The sequence below is a fragment of the Danio rerio genome, chromosome 13, assembly GCF_049306965.1.
Source record: "Danio rerio strain Tuebingen ecotype United States chromosome 13, GRCz12tu, whole genome shotgun sequence".
In the NCBI taxonomy this organism is placed as follows: domain Eukaryota; kingdom Metazoa; phylum Chordata; class Actinopteri; order Cypriniformes; family Danionidae; genus Danio; species Danio rerio.
This window is the reverse complement of record NC_133188.1, coordinates 9,059,566-9,080,814: the sequence shown is the minus strand read 5'-3', so window position 1 is coordinate 9,080,814 and position 21,249 is coordinate 9,059,566. Positions and strand designations below refer to the sequence as shown.

The 21,249-nt window shown below is 40.5% G+C and overlaps 1 protein-coding gene across 6 annotated transcripts in view; it reads right to left on the bottom strand.

Annotated features, from left to right (window-relative positions):
* Positions 1–21,133, bottom strand: part of ttc7a (tetratricopeptide repeat domain 7A) — a 73,256-nt gene extending 52,123 nt beyond the window's left edge. For 4 of the 6 annotated variants that reach the window (XR_012389126.1, XM_073920586.1, XM_073920587.1 and 1 more), the window contains exons 1-5: positions 17,507–17,685; positions 15,474–15,637; positions 12,633–12,801; positions 1,424–1,554; positions 1,033–1,157 (exon numbers count right to left, since the gene is read on the bottom strand). Coding sequence is in view for 4 of the 6 variants with exons in the window: in XM_073920586.1 (XP_073776687.1) it covers positions 1,033–1,157; positions 1,424–1,554; positions 12,633–12,801; positions 15,474–15,637; positions 17,507–17,636 (719 nt within the window). In the remaining 2 variants the exon portion in view is untranslated. Of the gene's footprint in view, positions 1–1,032; positions 1,158–1,423; positions 1,555–12,632; positions 12,802–15,473; positions 15,638–17,506; positions 17,686–21,047 lie in introns of those variants that run through there. The other 2 variants (XM_073920588.1, XM_073920589.1) reach the window with 1 other exon arrangement.
* Between the last annotated feature and the right edge of the window lie 116 nt (positions 21,134–21,249).

Here is a 21,249-nt window from a genome sequence, read left to right as displayed (position 1 = left end):
ATTTAAAAACCAAACATCCAGTTGCAAACCTGTGGACTATTTTCAAAGACGCATCACAAAAGTGCCAAACATCTTTATGTTCAAAACAAGTACAGGCACTCCGCTCATCTTACTGTGCTCACTGTGTAGCAAAGGCCAAGAAAACCCCCACAAAAGCAGAAGTACAAATAACTGGTGATTATTATAAAAATGGTTATGATTATTTTAATCATTTTACTTTAGATTGCTGGTTTGTTTTGTTCAACAGGATCAGTGCTAACGTTTTATTAACAGTTCAGTTTAGTTAATGGCAACTGAACTTTTCCTTACCCTAACCACTGTTTACAGTATTTGACGTTTTACCTTAGTAATATTCCTATAATTTGATACATTTTGTTAAATGACAGATATAATCTGATCTACGCATCGATGAATTTGCTCTTCAGTGTTTGAACTCTCAGATATGATTAAATCACACTGAACTGAGCTAAACTGAACTGAACTGAACTTAAACACTAATACCTGAACCACACTGTTCCAGTTACTATGACCATTTATGTGAAGCTGCTTTGACACAATCTACATTGTAAAAGCGCTATACAAATAAAGCTGAATTGAATTGAATTGAATAAAGTATTGTTTATTTGTAAGTCTTGGTGATTTTCTTATTATTTATCTGTCACTACTTGTGTATGTTAACAAATAAATACAAATGAATTATAATTCCTAAAATTATATTATAGCTCCCAAAAATTTGGATCGCGGCTTGATGACCATGTAAAAATGTGGGTCCCATGGCCAAACCAGTTGAGAACCCCTGCTGTATGAAATAAAAAGCCAATTCCACTCGAAAAAAAAAAGACCTCATGTGAGACCATCTATATGAAAGTGCTGACACCTGCTGGACTTTATTGGCACATTCACTGCACACATTGTGAACACCAGCAATGTTTACACACGCCCCAGTTATATACACACACAAAGCCCATAAATGGATAAAAATCAACATGTGGTCAGAAGACTGTACAGTGTGAATTGCGGGTTCAAGCTCACCCTTTCCTCAACAGTGACAGGTATGCACTCTGAAGAGCTGCCTGCAGGAAGAAGCCTGGGTCCAAATCAAAATGAGGGACTGATGAAGCGCTTTTAGCTGTTTTGGAACTTGGTGTGCAAACAGTCTATGGACAGATACCATAGCAAGATACTGTATAATGGTCACTGCAAATAGCGAATACATAAACACAGAAATGTACATTGATTTTTATATATTATAGACAGATAGAGAGACTGAAAGGCACATAGACTGAGAAAGACACCGATTTATTAGGAACAGGGGGCTTTTTTCATTTGAATCATTCATGAGACACTTAATATACTATGAGACACCACAATACCAATAGAGAATACATTATGAAGAAATGTTCTGAATCAGTCCCTCACATACCTTGTCAAGCTCTTGCAGGTACAACAGGCCAGCATCACAGGCCATGAGATAACAGGTTTGGCATTCTTCTTCTCTCTCAGACAACCTAACACGAGAAGCACCTGACATAGACTGATGATCCAAAGACAAACCTATGAAGAGAACAAATTGAGATAAACTTCAAGAAATCAGAGACAATGACAGTACAAAAGATAACGAAATATAGTTTGAGCTAAGGGGGCTGGTTGCACAAAATGGGGTTTGTTGCACAAAATAAGTTAAACAACTCGGTGCAAGTTTCAGTTTGACAAAACCGAACAAATCCAACCTGGTTAAGTTGTTTCTCAACATTTTCACTGCCAATTTGGGGTTTAACCCACAACTTGAGATTAACTCTGGAATCTATGCACCTGAATGTGACACATGCAGCAAGCAGGAGAAAGTCAGCGTATATCACTTCTCTTATACACTCACTGGCCACTTTATTAGGTACACCTGCTCGTTAAGGCAAATTTCTAATCAGCCAATCACATGGCAGCAACTCACTGCCTTTAGGCGTGTAGACATGGTCAAGATGACCTGCTGCTGTTTAACCGAGCATCAGAATGAGGAAGAGAGGTGATTTAAGTCACTTTGATCGTGGCATGTCTGTTGGTGCTAGACCGGCTGGTCTGAGTATTTCAGAAACTGCTGATCTACTGGGATTTTCACGCACAACCATCTCTAACGTTGGTCCAAAAAAGAAAATATCCTGTGAAGGGCAGTTCTGTGGGCGCAAATGCCAAATGTTGATGTCAGAGGAGAATGGCCAGACTGGTTTGAGCTGATAGAAAGGCAACAGTAACTCAAATAACCACTCGTTACAACCGAGGTCTGCAGAAGAGCATCTCCGAAGGCACAACACATCCAACCTTGAAGCGGATGGGCTACAGCAGTAAGAAAACCACAGGTGCCACTCCTGTCAGCTAAGAACAGGAAACTGAGGCTACAATTTGCACAGGCTCACCAAAATTGGACAATAGAAGAATAGAAAAATGTTGTTTGGTCTGATGAGTCTCGATTTCTGCTGCAACATTCGGGTGGTAGAGTCAGAATTTGGCATCAACAACATGAAAGCATGGATCCATCCTGCCTTGTATAAACGGTTCAGGCTGGTGGTGGTAGTGTAATGGTGTGGAGGATATTTTCTTTGCACACTTTGGGCCCATTAATACCAATGGAGCTTTGTGTCATTGCCACAGCCTACCCGAGTATTGTCTCTGACCATGTCCATCCCTTCAAGACCACAGTGTACCCATATTCTGATGGCTACTTTCAGCAGGATAACGTGCCATAAAGCTAATATTCTCAGACTGGTTTCTTGAACATGACAATGAGAGACACTGTACTCAAATTGCCTCAACAGTCACCATATCTCAATCCACTAGAGCACCTTTGGAATGTGGTGGAATGGGAGATTCACATCATGGATGTGCAGCCGACAAATCTGCAGCAACTGTGTGATGTTATCATGTCATTATGAACCAAAACCTCTAAGGAATATTTCCAGTACCTTGTTGAATCTATGCCACAAAGGATTAAAGCAGTTCTAAAGGAAAAAGGGGGACCAATCCAGTACTAGTTAGGTGTACCTAATAAAGTGAAGATGATACTGTATAATAGAGATATGAATATCAGAAATTTAAGGAATTTAAACATATTTAAAACACTGTAAACACTGCTGATGCTGAGAAAGTTTGAGAAAGCAACTTGAAACTAATCTTACTATATAAATGCAAATCAAGTCAAGTAAAAACACAACAAATCTTTAACTACAACCCCAATTAAAAAAAAAAAAAGATGTGACACAAATGCAATCAAATTAAGAATATGTGATTTGTTGATATTATTTAACCTCTATTATATCAACAAATGTACAAAGGAAAGATTTTCAATGTTTGTAAAACCACTATAAACAACTTTTAATTGTGATGGCTGTAACAAAGTTGAGACAAACAAATTTAACACAGCATATATTGTCACATCAGCTAAATCTTTGCCAATTCTGACTATACAAACTTCAGACGCTCAACAGTCAGTGGTCATCTTTGTCTGTTGCTTTATTTCATGACGGTCCAATAGAGGACATAACTGAACCATCCAATCACATTCACTCTGTAACTAAGAAACCACACTGCTGAGCACATGTAGGATGAGTCTTAATCAAATAACAATATACCTTCCATAAATGACGTCTTCTTGATGGCAGTATGTCTCTGTGCTATCTCAATAAAAGCCATCATGTCAACAGTCTCTTTAAGCACATATGTCAGTAACTAATGCCATTTGCTCTGCTGCTCCCCGAACCATGAAATATGTTTGCTTTTTGCATCTGTCACTCATGAAAGTCAAAGTCTGTTTAACCCAGAAACAAGCTAAAATATGGACTTCACTTACACAAGAACACATTTCCACTGTCTTTTTGACAATTTAAGATGATTGCTGTCCCACAAATACCCATGGCATCACATCACAGAACTGGTGTATAGCTTACACCAAGAGGAACTAAGATTCATGTTGCATTTTAAATGCAGCAGCAGCAGACTATTCTAAATGACAGCACAACATGACAGCTGTTCAAGCAACGTCTTATGAGGGCTTATTGAGCACATTCAGTTGAGGTTCCCTGCTTTAATTGCTAAACACAGCTTGAGATTATCATTGTTATTATTATGTTAGATGATGGAATACCTAAATTGTAGATTTTGCTTTGGGAAATGTGATTTTCAGTTCTCATTATGTACAAAATGATGAGCCACAGCCATGATCTAGCTTGGCTTGCAAAGACTGTGCTTCTATTTTTATACCACTTCAGGAATTTGGATATACTATAACCATGTCATTTTTATTTGAGCAGTTCACCTGCTTATTGTGGATCCTTTCTAAACTATTGAATTTGGATATACTATAACCTAATCTATTTCCACCTGGGGATACTCATTCTGAGGTCCTTAGAGACTATGCAGCGCCATTAATGCGATCCAAGACCTGTGAAGAGTTGATCCTAAGGTATCCATTATCCTGGACTAGGCCGTATCCCGAGCTGATGCTGAGTGCATGAGACTGATTCCTGAAAATAGACAGTGACAGAGGAGTCCCGCCGGTGCCCTACTCACACCTGCAGCTTCTCCACGATAGACGTCCAGACGTTATATTAAAACAAACCATTTTCTAAAAATAGCATATAGCCACATGGTTTACATGCTTTGTCATCTCATATTCACCAAGACTTCGACCCATTGAATTTTTCAGAGAAGTCGCCAGTCTGATATATGAGGAAGTACATAGAGGAGAACTGAAATTTGGGCCACTACTTTTCAAAATTCCCTATCTATGCAAATAAGAGGAGAAGAGTTGTATACAGTAACCAAAAAAACATTCATCAAGTCCCTACAGTGAGTGAAACTAGGTTTGATGAGTAGATAAAACAGAACTGGATAAGGAACTGCAACAAACAAACAGACAGACACACACAGATAGACAGATTTGACATTAAAGTTGAAGTCAGTTAGAGCAGAACAGCTGTCACAAGCTCTGCCCGGGCGTCTCTCAAGGGATAGATTCTGGGTGGGTTCTGCTTCTTACAATAGAGACACTTTTTCTTCTCTACTTTTTTTTTTTTTTTTTTACAAAATAATACATTTCAGGCTAAAATCTGAACATATGTGTGTGTGTATGTAGCTGTGGGGTTCAGAGGTGTAAAGTAACAAATTACAAATACTCAAACTTTTGTAATTGAGTAGTTTATCGCAGGAATTGTGATTTACTAAGAAGATTTAAAAATGTGTACTTTTCCCCAAGTACATTTTTTTGTGCTGTATCGGTACTTTTACTCCAGTACTTTCCTACTTTCCGCAGTCACTACTTTATTTTTTCTTGTCTATGGGGATTAGAAAACGTCCAACCTAAAATCAACCAAATATCAACGTCTAATGATGTTACAGCTTGACGTTGTGTGGATGTTACTACTATGACGTCTATCAGATGTTGGATTTTAAATGCCATACCTGATTAATAAATGTCAGTATTTGACGTCAATATGACGCTGGCTCGATGTTGGATTTTGGTAACTTTCTAACATAAGCTGAATTCAACGTCATTTGACGTTTCTATTGGACACCAAAGTAATGTTGTCCTTAAACACTGGCTAGACATTGAATTTTCGTCACCTGACATCACAACCTAAATCTAAGCTAATATTAACGTCTTATGACATTGTGTGTCTGCTGGGCAATACTAAATGCACTACAGAATGTTACGTTTACACACATCCACAATTACATGTAAATGCATTAGCTTTCATCAGCACAATACTCACTACTCACTACTCTTGAGTACTTTTGAAAGGTCTTTTTACTCATACTTTGAGTAATATTTACAACAGATAATTGTACTCTACTGCATTACATTTTTAGGCAAGTAATGGTACTTTTACTTAAGAATGAATCTTCAGTACTCTTTCCACCACTACTGGGGCTACAGTTGGTGAGGCTCATAAAGCAGACTTAAGAAATGTGGAAATATCATGTACTTAGATTTTGTGCAGGCAATATTTACATTATTATTATTAGTTATTATTACTATTATTATTTGTTACTTTGTTATAGGTTTGAGTAAAATGTTAATATTTTCTTTACTTTCTGATAACAACTTTCCCAAATTTCTATATTATACAAAAAATATGTAAGATAATTATAATGATTGATTATAAAAAAAAACTAATCATAATATATTATTTCTGTAGGATCATGTAACACTGAATGAAATGATAATGCAAAATTAATCTTTAGAAAACTACAATCAACGAGAAAACTATTTGAAATTATAGTAATATCATTCCACAATTTATACAGTATTCTTATACTGTATTTTTGATAGATGAATAGATGGATTTGACAGACAGACAAACAAATAAATAAATAAAAATAAATAAATGGAGGCGCAGTGGGTAGCGCTGTCGCCTTACGGCAAGAAGGTCGCTGATTCCAGCCACGGCTGGGTCAGGTGCCATTTTTGTGTGCAGTGTGCATGTTCTCCCCGTGTTGGCGTAGGTTTCCTCCGGGTGCTCAGGTTTCCCCCACAAGTCAAAGGACATGCGCTATAGGTGAATTGGGTAAGCTAAATTGTCCATACTGTGTGTGTGTGTGTGTGTGTGTGTGTTTCCCAGTGATGGGTTGCAGCTGGAAGGGCTTCCGCTGCGTAAAACATATGCTGGATGAGTTGGGAGTTCATTCTTCTGTGGGGCCCTTAGATTATGTGATGAGCCCAAGGCTCGAACCCGGGTCGCTGGTGTAGTAGACCAGTGGTTTAACGATGAGCCACAGGGAGAGTTGGTGAACCCAATTGCTAAGGCACAAAGTCTAGTTCAAACAAAGGTGTTTATTAAGGAAATCCAAAATCATCAAGAAAAAGCCGCCAGGCAAAAACATAGGAACTCCAAAAGCTAAGCAGTAACAAACATAAAGTTCTCCGTAGAGCAACTGGTACTATAGCCAAAAAAATACAAAAGGTAATAACAAGAGGACTTACGGCAACAGCGGTAGCACATCAAACTCAAAAACCAAGTGACAAGTGAAGACAAGAGGGTAGAATATATAGTCTAGTCTTAACAAGACACAGCTGAACCAAATTAACACAAATGAACCACAAACAGAAACACTGGGGAAAATGGCGACATCTTGTGGAGAAAACAAATAATAGCTCAGAATATGACAGGACCCCCCCCTCTAGGAACGGCTCCTGACGTTCCCACCAAGACCACCCGAACTGCGAGCTTGAAAATCCCGGATCAACTTGGGGTCAAGGATGTCCTTAGCGGGAATCCAGGAGCGCTCCTCGGGACCATACCCCTCCCAGTCCACAAGATACTGTCGAGACCGTTGCACCCTCCGAACATCCAGTATCCTGCGGACTGTGTAGGCAGGCTTACCCCCAATGTTGCGAGGAGGAGGAGGGGATCTGTCAGAGGGAACAAAAGAAGAACACAACACAGGTTTTAGGAGAGATACATGAAAGGTGGGATTAATCTTAAATGACCTAGGTATTTCTAGCCGATAAGAAACTGGGTTTACTCTCCTGATAATTTTAAATGGTCCGATGTAGCGTTGGTTAAGCTTGGGGGACTCTATCCGAAGGGGAAGGTTCCGAGTGGAGAGCCAAACCCGTTGACCAACTCGAAGGGAGGGAGCAGATCTGCGTCTAAGGTTAGCCTGCCTCTGGTACTGGTTAGAGGTTTGGATGAGTTTTCGGCGGACTACTCTCCAGGTCCGACGGCATCGATTAATATGCTGCTGTACAGAGGGAACAGCCACTTGAATCTCTTGCTCAGGGAAGAGGGCAGGGGAGAATCCAAACTGGCACTCAAAGGGGGATAACCCAGTGGAGGATGAGCGCAGAGTGTTGTGAGCATATTCAGCCCATAGGAGGTATGAGGACCATGATGAAGGGTTGTGACCCACCATGCACCTTAACGTGGTCTCGAGACTCTGATTAATCCTTTCTGTCTGTCCATTAGACTCGGGATGAAAACCAGAAGACAAACTAATGGATGCACCCAATGACTGACAAAAAGATCTCCAGAACCGAGATGAGAACTGGGGTCCCCGGTCCGACACAATGTCCTGTGGAATTCCAAAGACTCGAAAAACATGGGAAGTAATGAGGTCTGCTGTCTCCTTAGCAGATGGGAGTTTTGGTAAAGGAATGAATCGGGCAGCCTTGGAGAACCGGTCGACAATGACCAGAATAACGGTGTTTCCATGGGAGGGTGGGAGGCCAGTAATGAAGTCCATTGAGAGGTGGGACCATGGTCGGTGAGGAATAGGCAGAGGGTGCAGAAGACCTTGGGGGGGAAGATGTGAGGTTTTTCCCCGGTTGCAAACTGGGCAGGCCCTAACCAATGATATTACGTCCTTTTTAGCTGTAGGCCACCAGAAGCGTCTTTGCAAAAAGTCCAAGGTGCGGGAAATACCTGGATGGCAGGTCAGCCGGGAAGAGTGTGCCCATTGAAGAACTTGAGAACGAACAGCCTTTGGAACATACAATCGGTTAGTAGGGCCGCCACCTGGGTCTGGATCTTGAATCTGGGCTTTACGGATGGCTGACTCAAACCCCCATCTGAGGGGTGCAAGAATCTTGGATTGGGGAATGATAGCTTCTGGGTTCCTCTCCCGGGGAGTGTTACTGTATATTCGGGACAGAGCATCTGGTTTTAGGTTCTTGGATCCAGAGCGGTAGGATAGAACAAAGTCAAACCGGTTAAAGAAGAGGGACCACCTGGCTTGACGGGGAGTAAGGCGTTTAGCCTGCTGGATATACTCCAAGTTCTTGTGGTCAGTCAGTACTTGAAACGGATGCTTGGCACCCTCGAGCCAGTGCCTCCATTCCTCCAATGCCAACTTTACAGCCAGTAGTTCTCGGTCTCCAACGTGATAGTTACGTTCACAGGAACTGAGACGATGGGAAAGAAATGCACATGGATGAAGACAGTTATCTTTCCCCCTTTGGGATAGCACAGCTCCCACTCCCACATCTGAGGCATCAACTTCGACCACAAAGGGTAATTCTGGATTCGGGATAGTAAGGATGGGTGCAGAGGTAAATCTGCGTTTGAGTTCCCTGAAAGCCGCCTCAGCCTCCGGATTCCAGGAAATTCTGGCTGAACCCACTTTTGTAAGGGCTGTCAGGGGAGCCACCACGGAGCTGAAATTCTGAACAAATTTCCTATAGAAATTGGCAAATCCTATGAACCTCTGAACCTCCTTTACAGAGGTAGGAGCTGGCCAGTCCAACACTGCCTGGACCTTCTTGGGATCCATCTGTACCTGCCCTGGTTTAATGATGAAGCCCAAGAACAAGACCTCAGTGGTGTGAAACTCACATTTCTCGGGTTTAACAAATAGATGGTTCTCCTGAAGACGTCTTAATACCTTTCTGACGTGACTCTCATGCTCTTGGAGAGAACTCGAGAAGATCAGGATGTCATCTAAGTAGACAAAAACAAACTTGTTCAGCATCTCCCTTAGGACATCATTTATGAGAGCCTGAAAAACTGCAGGAGCGTTAGTAAGGCCGAAGGGCATGACCAAATACTCATAGTGGCCTGTAGGGGTATTAAATGCCGTCTTCCACTCATCGCCCTGCTTGATCCGTACCAAGTGGTAGGCATTGCGCAGGTCCAGTTTAGAAAATATGGTGGCTTTCTGGAGTAACTCGAAGGCAGTGGCCATAAGGGGAAGGGGATAACGATTCCGGATTGTTACCTTATTGAGAGCTCTGTAATCTATGCAGGGCCGGAGACCTCCATCCTTCTTCCCCACAAAGAAAAAACCTGCACCTGCCGGAGATGTGGAAGAACGGATGATCCTTGCTTTAAGGCCCTCCATGATATATGTCTCCATGGCCGTTTGCTCAGGAGGAGACAATGAAAACACCCGACCACGAGGGGGGCACTGGCCGGGCATTAGCTCTATGGCACAATCATATGGTCTATGTGGGGGTAAGACAGAAGCTTTCTGTTTGCTGAAGACCGAGTGAAAGGAGTGATACTGGGGTGGGACTCGAGAAAGGTCAACAGGGTCTTGAGACTCGGGATTATTACTAGGTGGATCTAAGCAAACTTTGTGACACAGGGGGCCCCAGTGGAGAATTTCGCCATTAGACCAATCAATGTGGGGGTTATGAAGAGTAAGCCAGGGATAGCCAAAGATCAAGGGCAGGTCAGGGGACTCAATCAAATAAAAGGATATCTCCTCCTTGTGGTGGAACACAGAGACATGCAGAGGAACAGTAAGATGGGTAACAGCTCCGGGAGCTATCGGTCTCCTATCCAAAGCGGTCACCTCCAGAGGGTTATCTAACAGTTTAAGGGGAATCTTGAGATTAGTTGCTAGTGTCTGATCCATGAAGTTCCCCGCTGCTCCAGAATCAACAAGTGCTTGAAGTTGATGTTCCTTAGACTCAAATGTTAAAGTGATGGGTAAGAGCAGACTGGAATTGCTAGGAGAGACGAATTGGGTCACTCCCGAGACAGCTCTCTCCTTACTGCCTGGGATGGTGAGTTTTCCTTCAACTCAGGACAATCAGAACGGAAATGACCAGACCCACCACAATAGAGGCAGAGACGGCTCTTCATACGGCGAGTGCGTTCCTGAAGAGTTAGCCGGGCACGGCCTAGTTGCATAGGCTCTGGGGAATCTGGTTCTGAAAACTGAGGTGACTCAGTAGCATATGGGGTATTGGGGAGGTTGGGAGAACGTGAAGGAACATAGCAGGGGGTTAGTCTTCTTTCTCTCAGGCGGTTGTCCAGGAGGATAGCTTGGTCTATTAAGGACTCAAGGGTTTTAGCTGGATCTCGGGTAGCCAACTCATCTTTGAGGGCCTCAGACAACCCATTCTGGAAACAAACGATGAGGGCCTCATCATTCCAGCCTGCTCCTGCAGCAATTGTTCGGAATTGAATGGCATATTCTGCGGCACTTTTACCTCCTTGACACAAGGTGAGTAGGTGCTTGGAAGCCTCTCGTCCTGAAAGGGGATGGTTAAATACACGCCGTAATTCCTTCACAAAAGCTGAGTAATTAGTACAGCAGGGAGACTTAGCATTCCAGATTGCTGTTGCCCAAGCAAGTGCTTTGCCAGATAATAGGGTGAGTATATAAGCGATCTTAGCCTGATCTGAAGGGAATGTGGAGGGTTGAAGCTTGAAAGTGAGGTCACACTGAGTTATAAACCCCTCACAGGTTTCCGGGTCCCCTGAAAAGCGTTGCGGAGGGGGAAGACGTGGTTCAAACTGAGGTTGAGGGGTATGAATGACAGGTGTTGGGGTTGAAGCTTCTTCTGGGGATGTAGTTGGACGTTGACGCAGACTGTCAGAGAGTTGTCGCATGGAAGTCATGAGTTCTGATAGTAACTGGGAATGCTTCTCCATAAGTGCTTCTTGCTGAATCAAGGCCGCCTCATGGCGCTTGACTGTAGCGTCATGCTGAGCAACAATAGAGACCATTTCTTGGGCAGACGCCTCAGCAGGGTTCATGTTTGACTTGGTTTTTCTGTGATGAGCCCAAGGCTCGAACCCGGGTCGCTGGTGTAGTAGACCAGTGGTTTAACGATGAGCCACAGGGAGAGTTGGTGAACCCAATTGCTAAGGCACAAAGTCTAGTTCAAACAAAGGTGTTTATTAAGGAAATCCAAAATCATCAAGAAAAAGCCGCCAGGCAAAAACATAGGAACTCCAAAAGCTAAGCAGTAACAAACATAAAGTTCTCCGTAGAGCAACTGGTACTATAGCCAAAAAAATACAAAAGGTAATAACAAGAGGACTTACGGCAACAGCGGTAGCACATCAAACTCAAAAACCAAGTGACAAGTGAAGACAAGAGGGTAGAATATATAGGCTAGTCTTAACAAGACACAGCTGAACCAAATTAACACAAATGAACCACAAACAGAAACACTGGGGAAAATGGCGACATCTTGTGGAGAAAACAAATAATAGCTCAGAATATGACAGATTAATAAAGGGACTAAGCCGAAAATAAATGAAATATTTAAATAAATTTCTTCTATTAAAAATGTTACTCACTCCAAACACTTGACTGCTATAAAGTTGTGTGTGGCACAAAAGACTAGTGGGCGTTGCACAAACACAAGATGATATGTTGGAAAACTTTTTTTAAAAACCAAAGATATATATAGAAGCTTCCCTTCAGACAATGACGCATAACTGCTTTTGGGCTTTTTCCATAGTTATATTCTAAGTACTGTAATGCGACCAAATTACACTTGCTGAATTCAGTGCAGAGTTTCTTTCACTGTACACTTTAGTTGGATATGAATCCAATAAAAGCATGCCTGAGGTAAATGCTCAATGGAATGGAGCAGTGGAAATGACTTAATTACTCTATAAATACATGCATAGTCTTGCCTGTACAAGAACCATATAAGGAATATTACATGAACTACATAATTGACTGAAAGTCACTTATGGATTTTGTGTAAATAATATTTTGTAAATAAACCTTTTTTCACAATTAGTGCAGACTTAAAAAGTTGCTGAGCTTATAAAATTATACAACTCCTCATAAATCCTACATATTTAGACTGCATGTTACTGTATGTTAATTACCTTCCCATTACTCAATTTTACAACAAGAGAGGATTAATGAGATATTACTGATACATTAGTTCATACCTTTGATGACAAAAGCTTCTGCCAACATTCGTAGTTGGTAGACAGGCTGGTCCTGGTGGGTGAAATCATCGACTCCCGCTCTGGCGCACATCCCTTGAGCATCCCTGTAGCGTCCCTGCACATAGTGCACTTTAGCCAGCAGGAGCAGAGCTTCATTCAGGTAGTGAGGCTACAGGGAAAGAGTAAGAATGGTTCCCATTAATTGAGAAAGTCGAGTGGCAATGCCTCTGATAAAATTAAAACAGAGATTTAAAATACAATTGAACAAATTCAGGTTGGCTGAGCTTGTTTGTTTGGTGGCACAGTTTAGCCATATAACAGTGTTGCTATTATAATTACTAAGATTGTTGGTTTAATTAAAAACTGCATAAGAAATTTTGCCATTGATTTAATGTTGCAGTAAAATTAATGTTTAATAATATTTGAAAATCTTTCTTCGTTTTTTAATGCTAAACAAATGTTAAAACTTACTATGATCTAAACCACACAACAAATGAGCATTCCTCAATAAAAATTGTAGTCTGTAGTTTCTGTAGTCTTTAAACTATCAAATAAATATGGATAAGAATGAAAACTGTAAGTAGGAAATCGGACAAAAAGAATAAACCGAACCAAAGAAAAAGGAAGCAAAACAGATCCCTAAAGGCGCATTTCGTCTGTGCATAAAAAATCCATCTCAGGAGGGAGGGTGGAACGGATGGGTCTCTGGAAGCAGATACAGAGTAGACTGAAAACAAGAGCTACGGAATTTGAAAGGTAACCAGGGTGATGATGAAGGTGGAAGAAGCCAGGAACAGGAGTAGGCAAAAACCAGAGTACAGTTAGGATTGAGATCCAAGAAGGAGTTGTGGGAGGGAGGAGCCATGGTGGAGATGCCTTCAATGACAACAAGGGGGTAATTACAGAGATAGAGCCAATATACTGTAGATGAAGACCCAAATAGAGAAGAAGAGACAAGGGGTAAAGTCGAAGACCTGGCTAGCTAAAAGCTGAAGGCCCAGCAGGCCGTGATGCAGCCAGAGGGAAGGAGGAGCCCAACAGAGTCAAAGGGACAGAAAGAAGAGGTCTAGCCAGAGGGCTGGATTAATGCACAATATGGGACCAGAGGGTAGACATAGATTAGTGGAGTGGGAGGACTGACAGACCCTTGGTAAGCCAAGGAAGAATGAAGCCAGGAGAAATCCCAGCTAAAAGTTGAAGGGTCTAGGGGGAGTGCATGGCTTGATGGCCTGAGGTGGAGCTAAGGGATCTCCTTTCGAGAATGAAGCTGGGGGCATGAGGGTCTATGTCGGATCCACAGAGCAGAGTGGAGTAAACAATGGAAAGCTGAGGATCTGGTGTTAACTGACAGAGATGGAATTAATGGACTAAAAGATTGATTGGCGGTAGACTCTGAATTAGGTAAGCAGAAAAGTTACAGGATACAGAAGAAAGAGGGCAATAAGAACAACTCCTCTTCCATATATTTATTAGCAGCAGCTCAACCTCTAAAGAATAGAGCTAGGGAAAATTATGGGTAACCAGAGTGATGATGAAGGTGGAAGAAGCCAGGTACAGCAGTAGGTATAACCCAGAGTACAGTCAGGATTGAGGCCCAAAAAGGAGTTGTGGGATGGAGGAGCCATGATGGAGATGCCTTCAATTACAACAAGGGGTAATGACAGAGATTGAGACAAAATACTGTAGATGAAGACCTAAACAAAGAAGAAGAGACAAGGAGTGAAGTCGAAGACCTGGCAAGCTGAAAGTTGGAGGCCCAGCAGGCTGTGATGCATCCAGTGGGAAGATGGAGCCCAACAGACCCAAAGTGACAGAGAGAAGAGGTCTAGCCAGATGGCTGGATTAATGCCCAAAGTGGGACCAGAGGACAGAGATAGACTAGTGGAGTGTGAGGACTGACAGACCCTTGTTAAGCCAAGGAAGAATGAAGCCAAGAGAAACCCGAGCTAAATGCTAAAGGGTCTAGGTCGGTGTCCTGCAAAGTTTAGTTCCAAACCAAATCAGACCCACCTGGGTTAGCTAATCAAGCTCTTACTAAGCTTTCTAGAAACATCCATGCAGATTTGTTAAGGCAAGTTGGCACTAAAATATGCGATACAAGCCTTCCTGGATCAAGATTTGGCCCCCCTGGTCTAGGGGTAGTCCAAAGGTTGAAGGCCTGAGGTGGAACTAAGGGATCCTCTCTCAAGAATGGAGCTAAGGAAATGAGAGTATATGTCAAATCCATAGAGCAGAGTGGAGTAAACAAGGGAAAGCTGAGGATCTTCTAGATGCACAAAAGTGTTCTTGTAGCTTTGTATGATTACTGTTGATTGACAAAAATCAGATGGAATGCTTTAAGTTCCTTTTCAGGGCTCTAAATATCTTGGGACCGTTGCTGTATATCAGGGGTCCTCAGCTCTGTTCCTGGAGATCTACCTTCCTACAGAGTTCAGCTCCAACCCTGATCAAACGGACATGAATCAAATAATTAGGACCTGAACAGCACTTGAAAATTATAGGCAGGCGTGTTTGATATGGGTTGCAACTGAAATCTGCAGGAAGGTAGATCTTAAATAACAGGGTTGAGCACCCATGCTGTATATGAAGGATGAGGAAGCTCTCATGATTCAACTAAAATATCCTATTATTATATATTTGTGTTCTGAAGATGAACAAAGATCTCAGAGGATTGAAACAACATAAGATTGATTAATTACACTATTGTAATTTTTTGTGTGAACAAACCTTTTAAATTCAGTTTAATGATGGAGTTTAAGTTACATCACTGAACTTTGCTCCAAACGAGCTTCTCAAGAAATAAAGAAAAATAAAGAGACTCCAATTAACACAGGGCCAGACCTCTAGGTGTCCCCTGCAAAGGATGCTGTCGAGTTGAGCTTTGGCTCGGGCCAGTTTAAGCTGTGAATGTTCAGTCAGAGGAGTAGAATTCTTCAGTAGGGTCATGTTCTCCAGCAGACATTCCTCCAGCAGCGCTTCGGCCAGCAGCAGTGTCCTGTAATCATCTGCAGACAATCAGAGAAAAACAGAGTAAAGGCTGAAGAAGGAAGACTGGAACATTTTTTTATTCTGGTTGATTATGGTAATCTCTCTTGCATGCGACAATAACCATTTTCGACGTATACCGCGGTTTGGAAAAGTCAAGGTTTTAAAACCGCCAACATTTCATGCTATACCTTTCCTATAATATGTGTAAGATTGGTAATTTTTACAACAGTATCTCCAGCAGATTATATTCAAAGAAGCCATTTTAAACTGTAAAGAAATCTGTGTTTTTTTACAGTCATTTGAATTATTTACCCTGACATGTTTCCTGCTCCAAAATATTTAAAAAGTTGACTGTGGAGACATTATAACTGCACACAGTTCTGTCTGAACAGCTTCCAAAAGATAAATTTCATCATAGGTGCCCTTAAATTCACACCAGTAACAAGTCTATAGTCGTGTTTTGTTCATAAATGACTTCATGCCTTTAATGTCAGTAATTGGACTACTGTATATCACAACAGAATGCCATTCAGTGATTAACATGTCTTGATTTTTGATCAGCATTCTGACCATTTTTTAAAAGAGTTATGCTTGTTTGTTTGAGCTCAACTTAAGAGTCTGACCAAAAACGTGCTTAAAAACATTCGTTTAGCATTTTGTATAAACACTGGATGAGATGTTTCCTGTTTAGTTTAATCTCTCACTCCACACAAAATTCCGACTTGTATCAAGTTAATGTATGACATTTTCCTCAACCTCAACAGAATGTGAAGTAGCTAAATTTTATCACTTAAAAATATTCATCCCATTTGTAAAATAAGAACAATACTATGTCCTAATGTTGTGCTTATACTGACTGAGTTTAATTCTTGACAGTGAAATTAGTGTTTGAGTGATGGCAGTGGCGAAACAAGATGTGCTGGGTCAGAGATTAGATTTGGACAGAGGTGGACACACCTCCTGGGAGTGCCATGTGTTAACCTCTAGCTTACTGATGTTGATTTAACAGTGAAAATGGAACAGAGTTTAAGCAGCATGTTTACCATTCTCATACCACTGTGAAAGGACAGCATTTTCTACTGTATAACTTGTCAACAGTAACAGTTTTCTGATTCTGTGTATACAACAGTGTGTAAATGATCAACTCACATGCTTCATATTAAAAATATAAAGTCAAATTATTTGCAAGAAACTGCTGAGTTTTGCAATGTATGTGTGTGTATTAGCCCATATGTGACCCAAGAAGAAATTGCAATAATTTGCTATAACATTCACACATAAAAGTGAATTATTTTCAAGGTTTGTAGGTCAAAGAACATCCGGGTCAAAGGACAATAGTGTTTAGAAAAGTATTTACAGCCTATAACAGCCTTAAAGAACAAACACATCAGTGGAATAATGCACTTTCAAATTAATCTAGTCCAAAGAGTTTCAACATCATAACTTCCAGTGACAGTTTATGTCAGTTATTTCACCATGGACAACACTCAGTAAAATCCCACTAACTTAAACATCACTGCAAACCAATGTGCATGTGGGGGCCTACATACTGTAGAAAAAAATATGATGGCGAGTAAATCATTCCTTAAAGTGAAGTAGCTTCTACCTGTAACTAAAGCGTGTGTGCTGTGCATGTATTTACATCTCTGCTTCACATGAGTAACATTCTCTCTCTTATTAAAGAGTGAACTGACAAAACAAATCTAACTACATACAGTCAAACACAAAACAGTCTACAACAAAACAGACATCTGTTGACTGATATTAGAGCACACTACAAACGTAGGCTTGACAGAAAGGTGCAAAGATCATGCGGAACAAGACACACTCACACTCATCTATACTGGCTCTAATCTATTCTACTCTATTGTGGAACGCGCACTTACCATCGTCATGCAGGCGCGCGGCAGCAAGCTGCTCCACCAAAGAGGGAATTTTATCCCACTGACACTCCGAACGGCAGCGGTCGACCTCCGCTTCTAAGCGGTACTGAGAGAACGAGAGTCGGGAAGACATCCCGCCTGCTTCTCTGGGACCGCGCTCCACCGAGACCAGAGGAGTGACTGCCGACTGTCAACGGAAAACTCACTGAGCATGTGCAAACAAACATGATAAAGGCTTTGCCCATTTCAGTGACTGAAGTAGGCATATTGATAAGAGTTAAGTTAACATCACTGAACTGTATTCCAAACAAGCTCCTCGAGAGCTTGTTTGTAAACTGTATACTGAATTAAAAGTGATAACATTGTTATTTATTTTTTAAAAATATTAAATATGTTCATTTCTGCTAAGTTGCATTCAGTTACATTTATGCATACTTTCTGAACTAAATATCATTCCTTATAATATTACGGAATGAATATTTAATATTAAGGAATATTTACAATTATTTTAATTATGACAATTATTCTTCAATTATTCTTCTTCGCCTCACAGTAAGAAGGTCGCTGAGTCACTGGTTCGAACCTCGGCTCAGTTGGTGTTTCTGTGTGGAGTTTGCATGTTCTCCCTGCCTTCGCGTGGGCTTCCTATGGGTGCTCCGGTTTCCCCCACAGTCCAAAGACATGCGGTACAGGGAAATTGGGTAGGCTATATTGTCCTTAGTGAATGTGTGTGTGGATGTTTCCCATGGGTTGCGGCTGGAAAGGCATCCGCTGCGTAATAACTTGCTGGATAAGTTGGCGGTTCATTCTGCTGTGGTGACCCCAGATTAATAAAGGGACTAAACTGACAAGAAAATGAATGAATGAAGAAATTATTGTTATCAGGTCTTTCTTACTATGCCATTAGTAGCTATGCCTTTATTTAAAGGCGAATGCTAATCATTCGGACATCAGAATTTATGATAGATTTTTTTTAATATCATTTTAACTAAGCTACTGTATAATTGGAAATTCTCAACAAAGGACTGTTGCATGGAGTCATGAATATTAAATATGTGTAAACTTCTCTAAAAAATTAAAACTCTTTCATTAACTCACCCTATCCCTGCCCAGATGTAGGCTAGGCTTTATGAATTTCTTTACTTAGAGGAAGAGCTATTTTAGTGAGCTCAAGTTTAATGTACCCCCATGCTTCAAAAACCTCACAAAGCAGAGACAAGCATCCACACAAACCTAATTTCTTAATCAGTGTCTTTAAATGATATGTGTGAGAGAAAAAAATATTAACATGTAAAGGCTTTTAAACTATAAACCAACTTTGAGAAATGACACTTGCATTAACTGGACTAAGAAAAGCTGTATATTCCACAGCATGAGGCTTAGTATATTCTGAGAGAATTGTTGGGTGGAGAATCCCTTTAATCACACTGTGTTTCTTACCTTAATAATTTACATTAAAAAATGAACAGTGACATACACACAACCAATGTAAAGGAAATGATGATACTTTTTACATACTAGTTGCAATACTATACAGGGGTTAGTCTGTGGATTTTACAACAGCCTTTAGAGAGAAGAAAAACTATTATTATCATACACTCTCAGAAAAAAAGGTACACACGGTGGTACAAACAATGTCCTTTTGTGCCTTTGTAAAAACTGTACCTTTTATGGTACAATTGAAATAAAGGTGCACAATTATTCTCATAAAAAAAGCTACATAAATGTTGTACCACTCCTTATTTATTACAATATCTATGAACATAAATATGATTGAGGCAAAGTGATTTATGAATAATTTGCATATTGAAACAAGAATCAGTATTTAATCGGATATGCTTAAAGAAACTTATAAACATGATTTATTAAGTTATATAATACAAAAATACAAAACAACTGGTAAAACATTAAACTATAGGTATAGTAAACTAAACATTAAAGGCATTTTAAATGTTTGGTAAGCATTTTTAACACTGTTAAGGTACAAAGTGTCTTGTCACTGTGTACAATTCTGTCCCATAAAAAGGTACTGCCCCAGTGACAAGAGTTTGTACCTTCTTTGGTACAATATTGTACCATTTTTTCTGAGAACGTATGATACATTTTCCAGTCAATTCAATGTAATGTTACTCTTTCTTTCCAAATTGTGTGGAAACCCTGTACTTACATTTGGTTCCTTGTTTGGGGTAGACTTAGTCCTATAGTGGAAAACCTGTCATTGGTCAGACCTGGTCATTATATGGTGCTACCAGCCACTCCAAAATCTATCTGAACTAGTTCAACCCCAAAAATCAACATCACCGACACATCCTCGTGCCATCACAAGACATCCCTGTGTCATTCCAAGACATTTTTTTCAGCAGAAAATTACCTGTGAGATATTTTGAAGTGTTTTAGCCACAGTGCCACAAGTTTTTGGGCCCTTTGCAAAGTTAATTGCCTCATGGCCCTGTAAATTGTGTTCCCCTGATCACTATGTGTGATTTAAGCATGAACATCTTTACCATCAATATCAGATTAAACCCTCAAAACTATCATAAAAATAAAAAAAATTTAAAAAGTTTTTTTTTTTTACAGTTGAAAAACAAACATTTGTTTAACAGTGGAACATCCTACAGTATGTGTGCGCTCAGTACACACACAGCAAACACTGAGCTGCAACACAGGTCAAAAGGAATGCGTTAACAGTCTGCCAAGACCTTAAACGTACTTCAACAAGTCTTCTTTACAAAGCAAAGCCTTGTCCATGACAACTCTGTCCTATTTCTCTGAAATCCCCCCACTGCAAGATGACTAAATCTATTTAAGCAATTAAATCTTGTTAACTATTTGCAGGGCTGGTTGTAATAGAATTACAAGATCAAGAAAAAAAGCTGCTTCCAACATAGAGTCCGGCATGAGACTTGAGTTATGAGTCTGTTTACATGAAAATGCTGGCTATTTAATGCAAAAACGTCCACAGAATGCAAATCCTAATAAAATGAGACGCCTGTCCAGACCCCTACTGACATAATGGCCCCATCTAGTGGGCGACTTAAAATAATCCTGCTTGACAAAACTCAGCAAGACATGTACACTGAAGCCTGTAGCATACACACATCATTTTCTAATTGACAACAAAGGGCGGACTGCGGACTCTCTACTTTTTAACGTTTACAGAAACGTAAAATGTTTTGTAAAATTATTAAATTATATAGTTTTTTGCGTGGCACCGTCAGGACGTAGTTAATAAAAATCATTTTAAACTATCAAAATAATATTCATAAACTCAATAATGTATAATAATAAATCAATCATTAGCCTATATTCTACTGTTTCACAATTTAGCCAGTAAAATATACAATCAAAGGACTATAGTTGCTAGAAAACATCACGGCACGTCTACTGACTATAACGTTTCTACGATATCAACATCAAACTGAACCTCCAGCCGTCGGAAAATTGATTTGGCCCTTTCATTCTCTTTGCAGTGGTTTGCCATGCAGGTGATCGTGGTGATCTATTAACTAGCCACAAAACCATCATGAGTAACTGAAGCGCTCACTCATTCCTCTGCTGTCTGTGTGTGGATTACACCAGTGCGCTGACTTATTATGACGCTTAGTCAAATCCAATCAGCATGCAGCTGTCGTGTCCTGAAAAAAAATTTAGTTTATAGTTTATTATTCCTGAAATCTCTTTGAAATGTGAATATAATGGTTTAATAGGACGTTTAATTATGCTGGTCATATGACGTTAAGCCAATT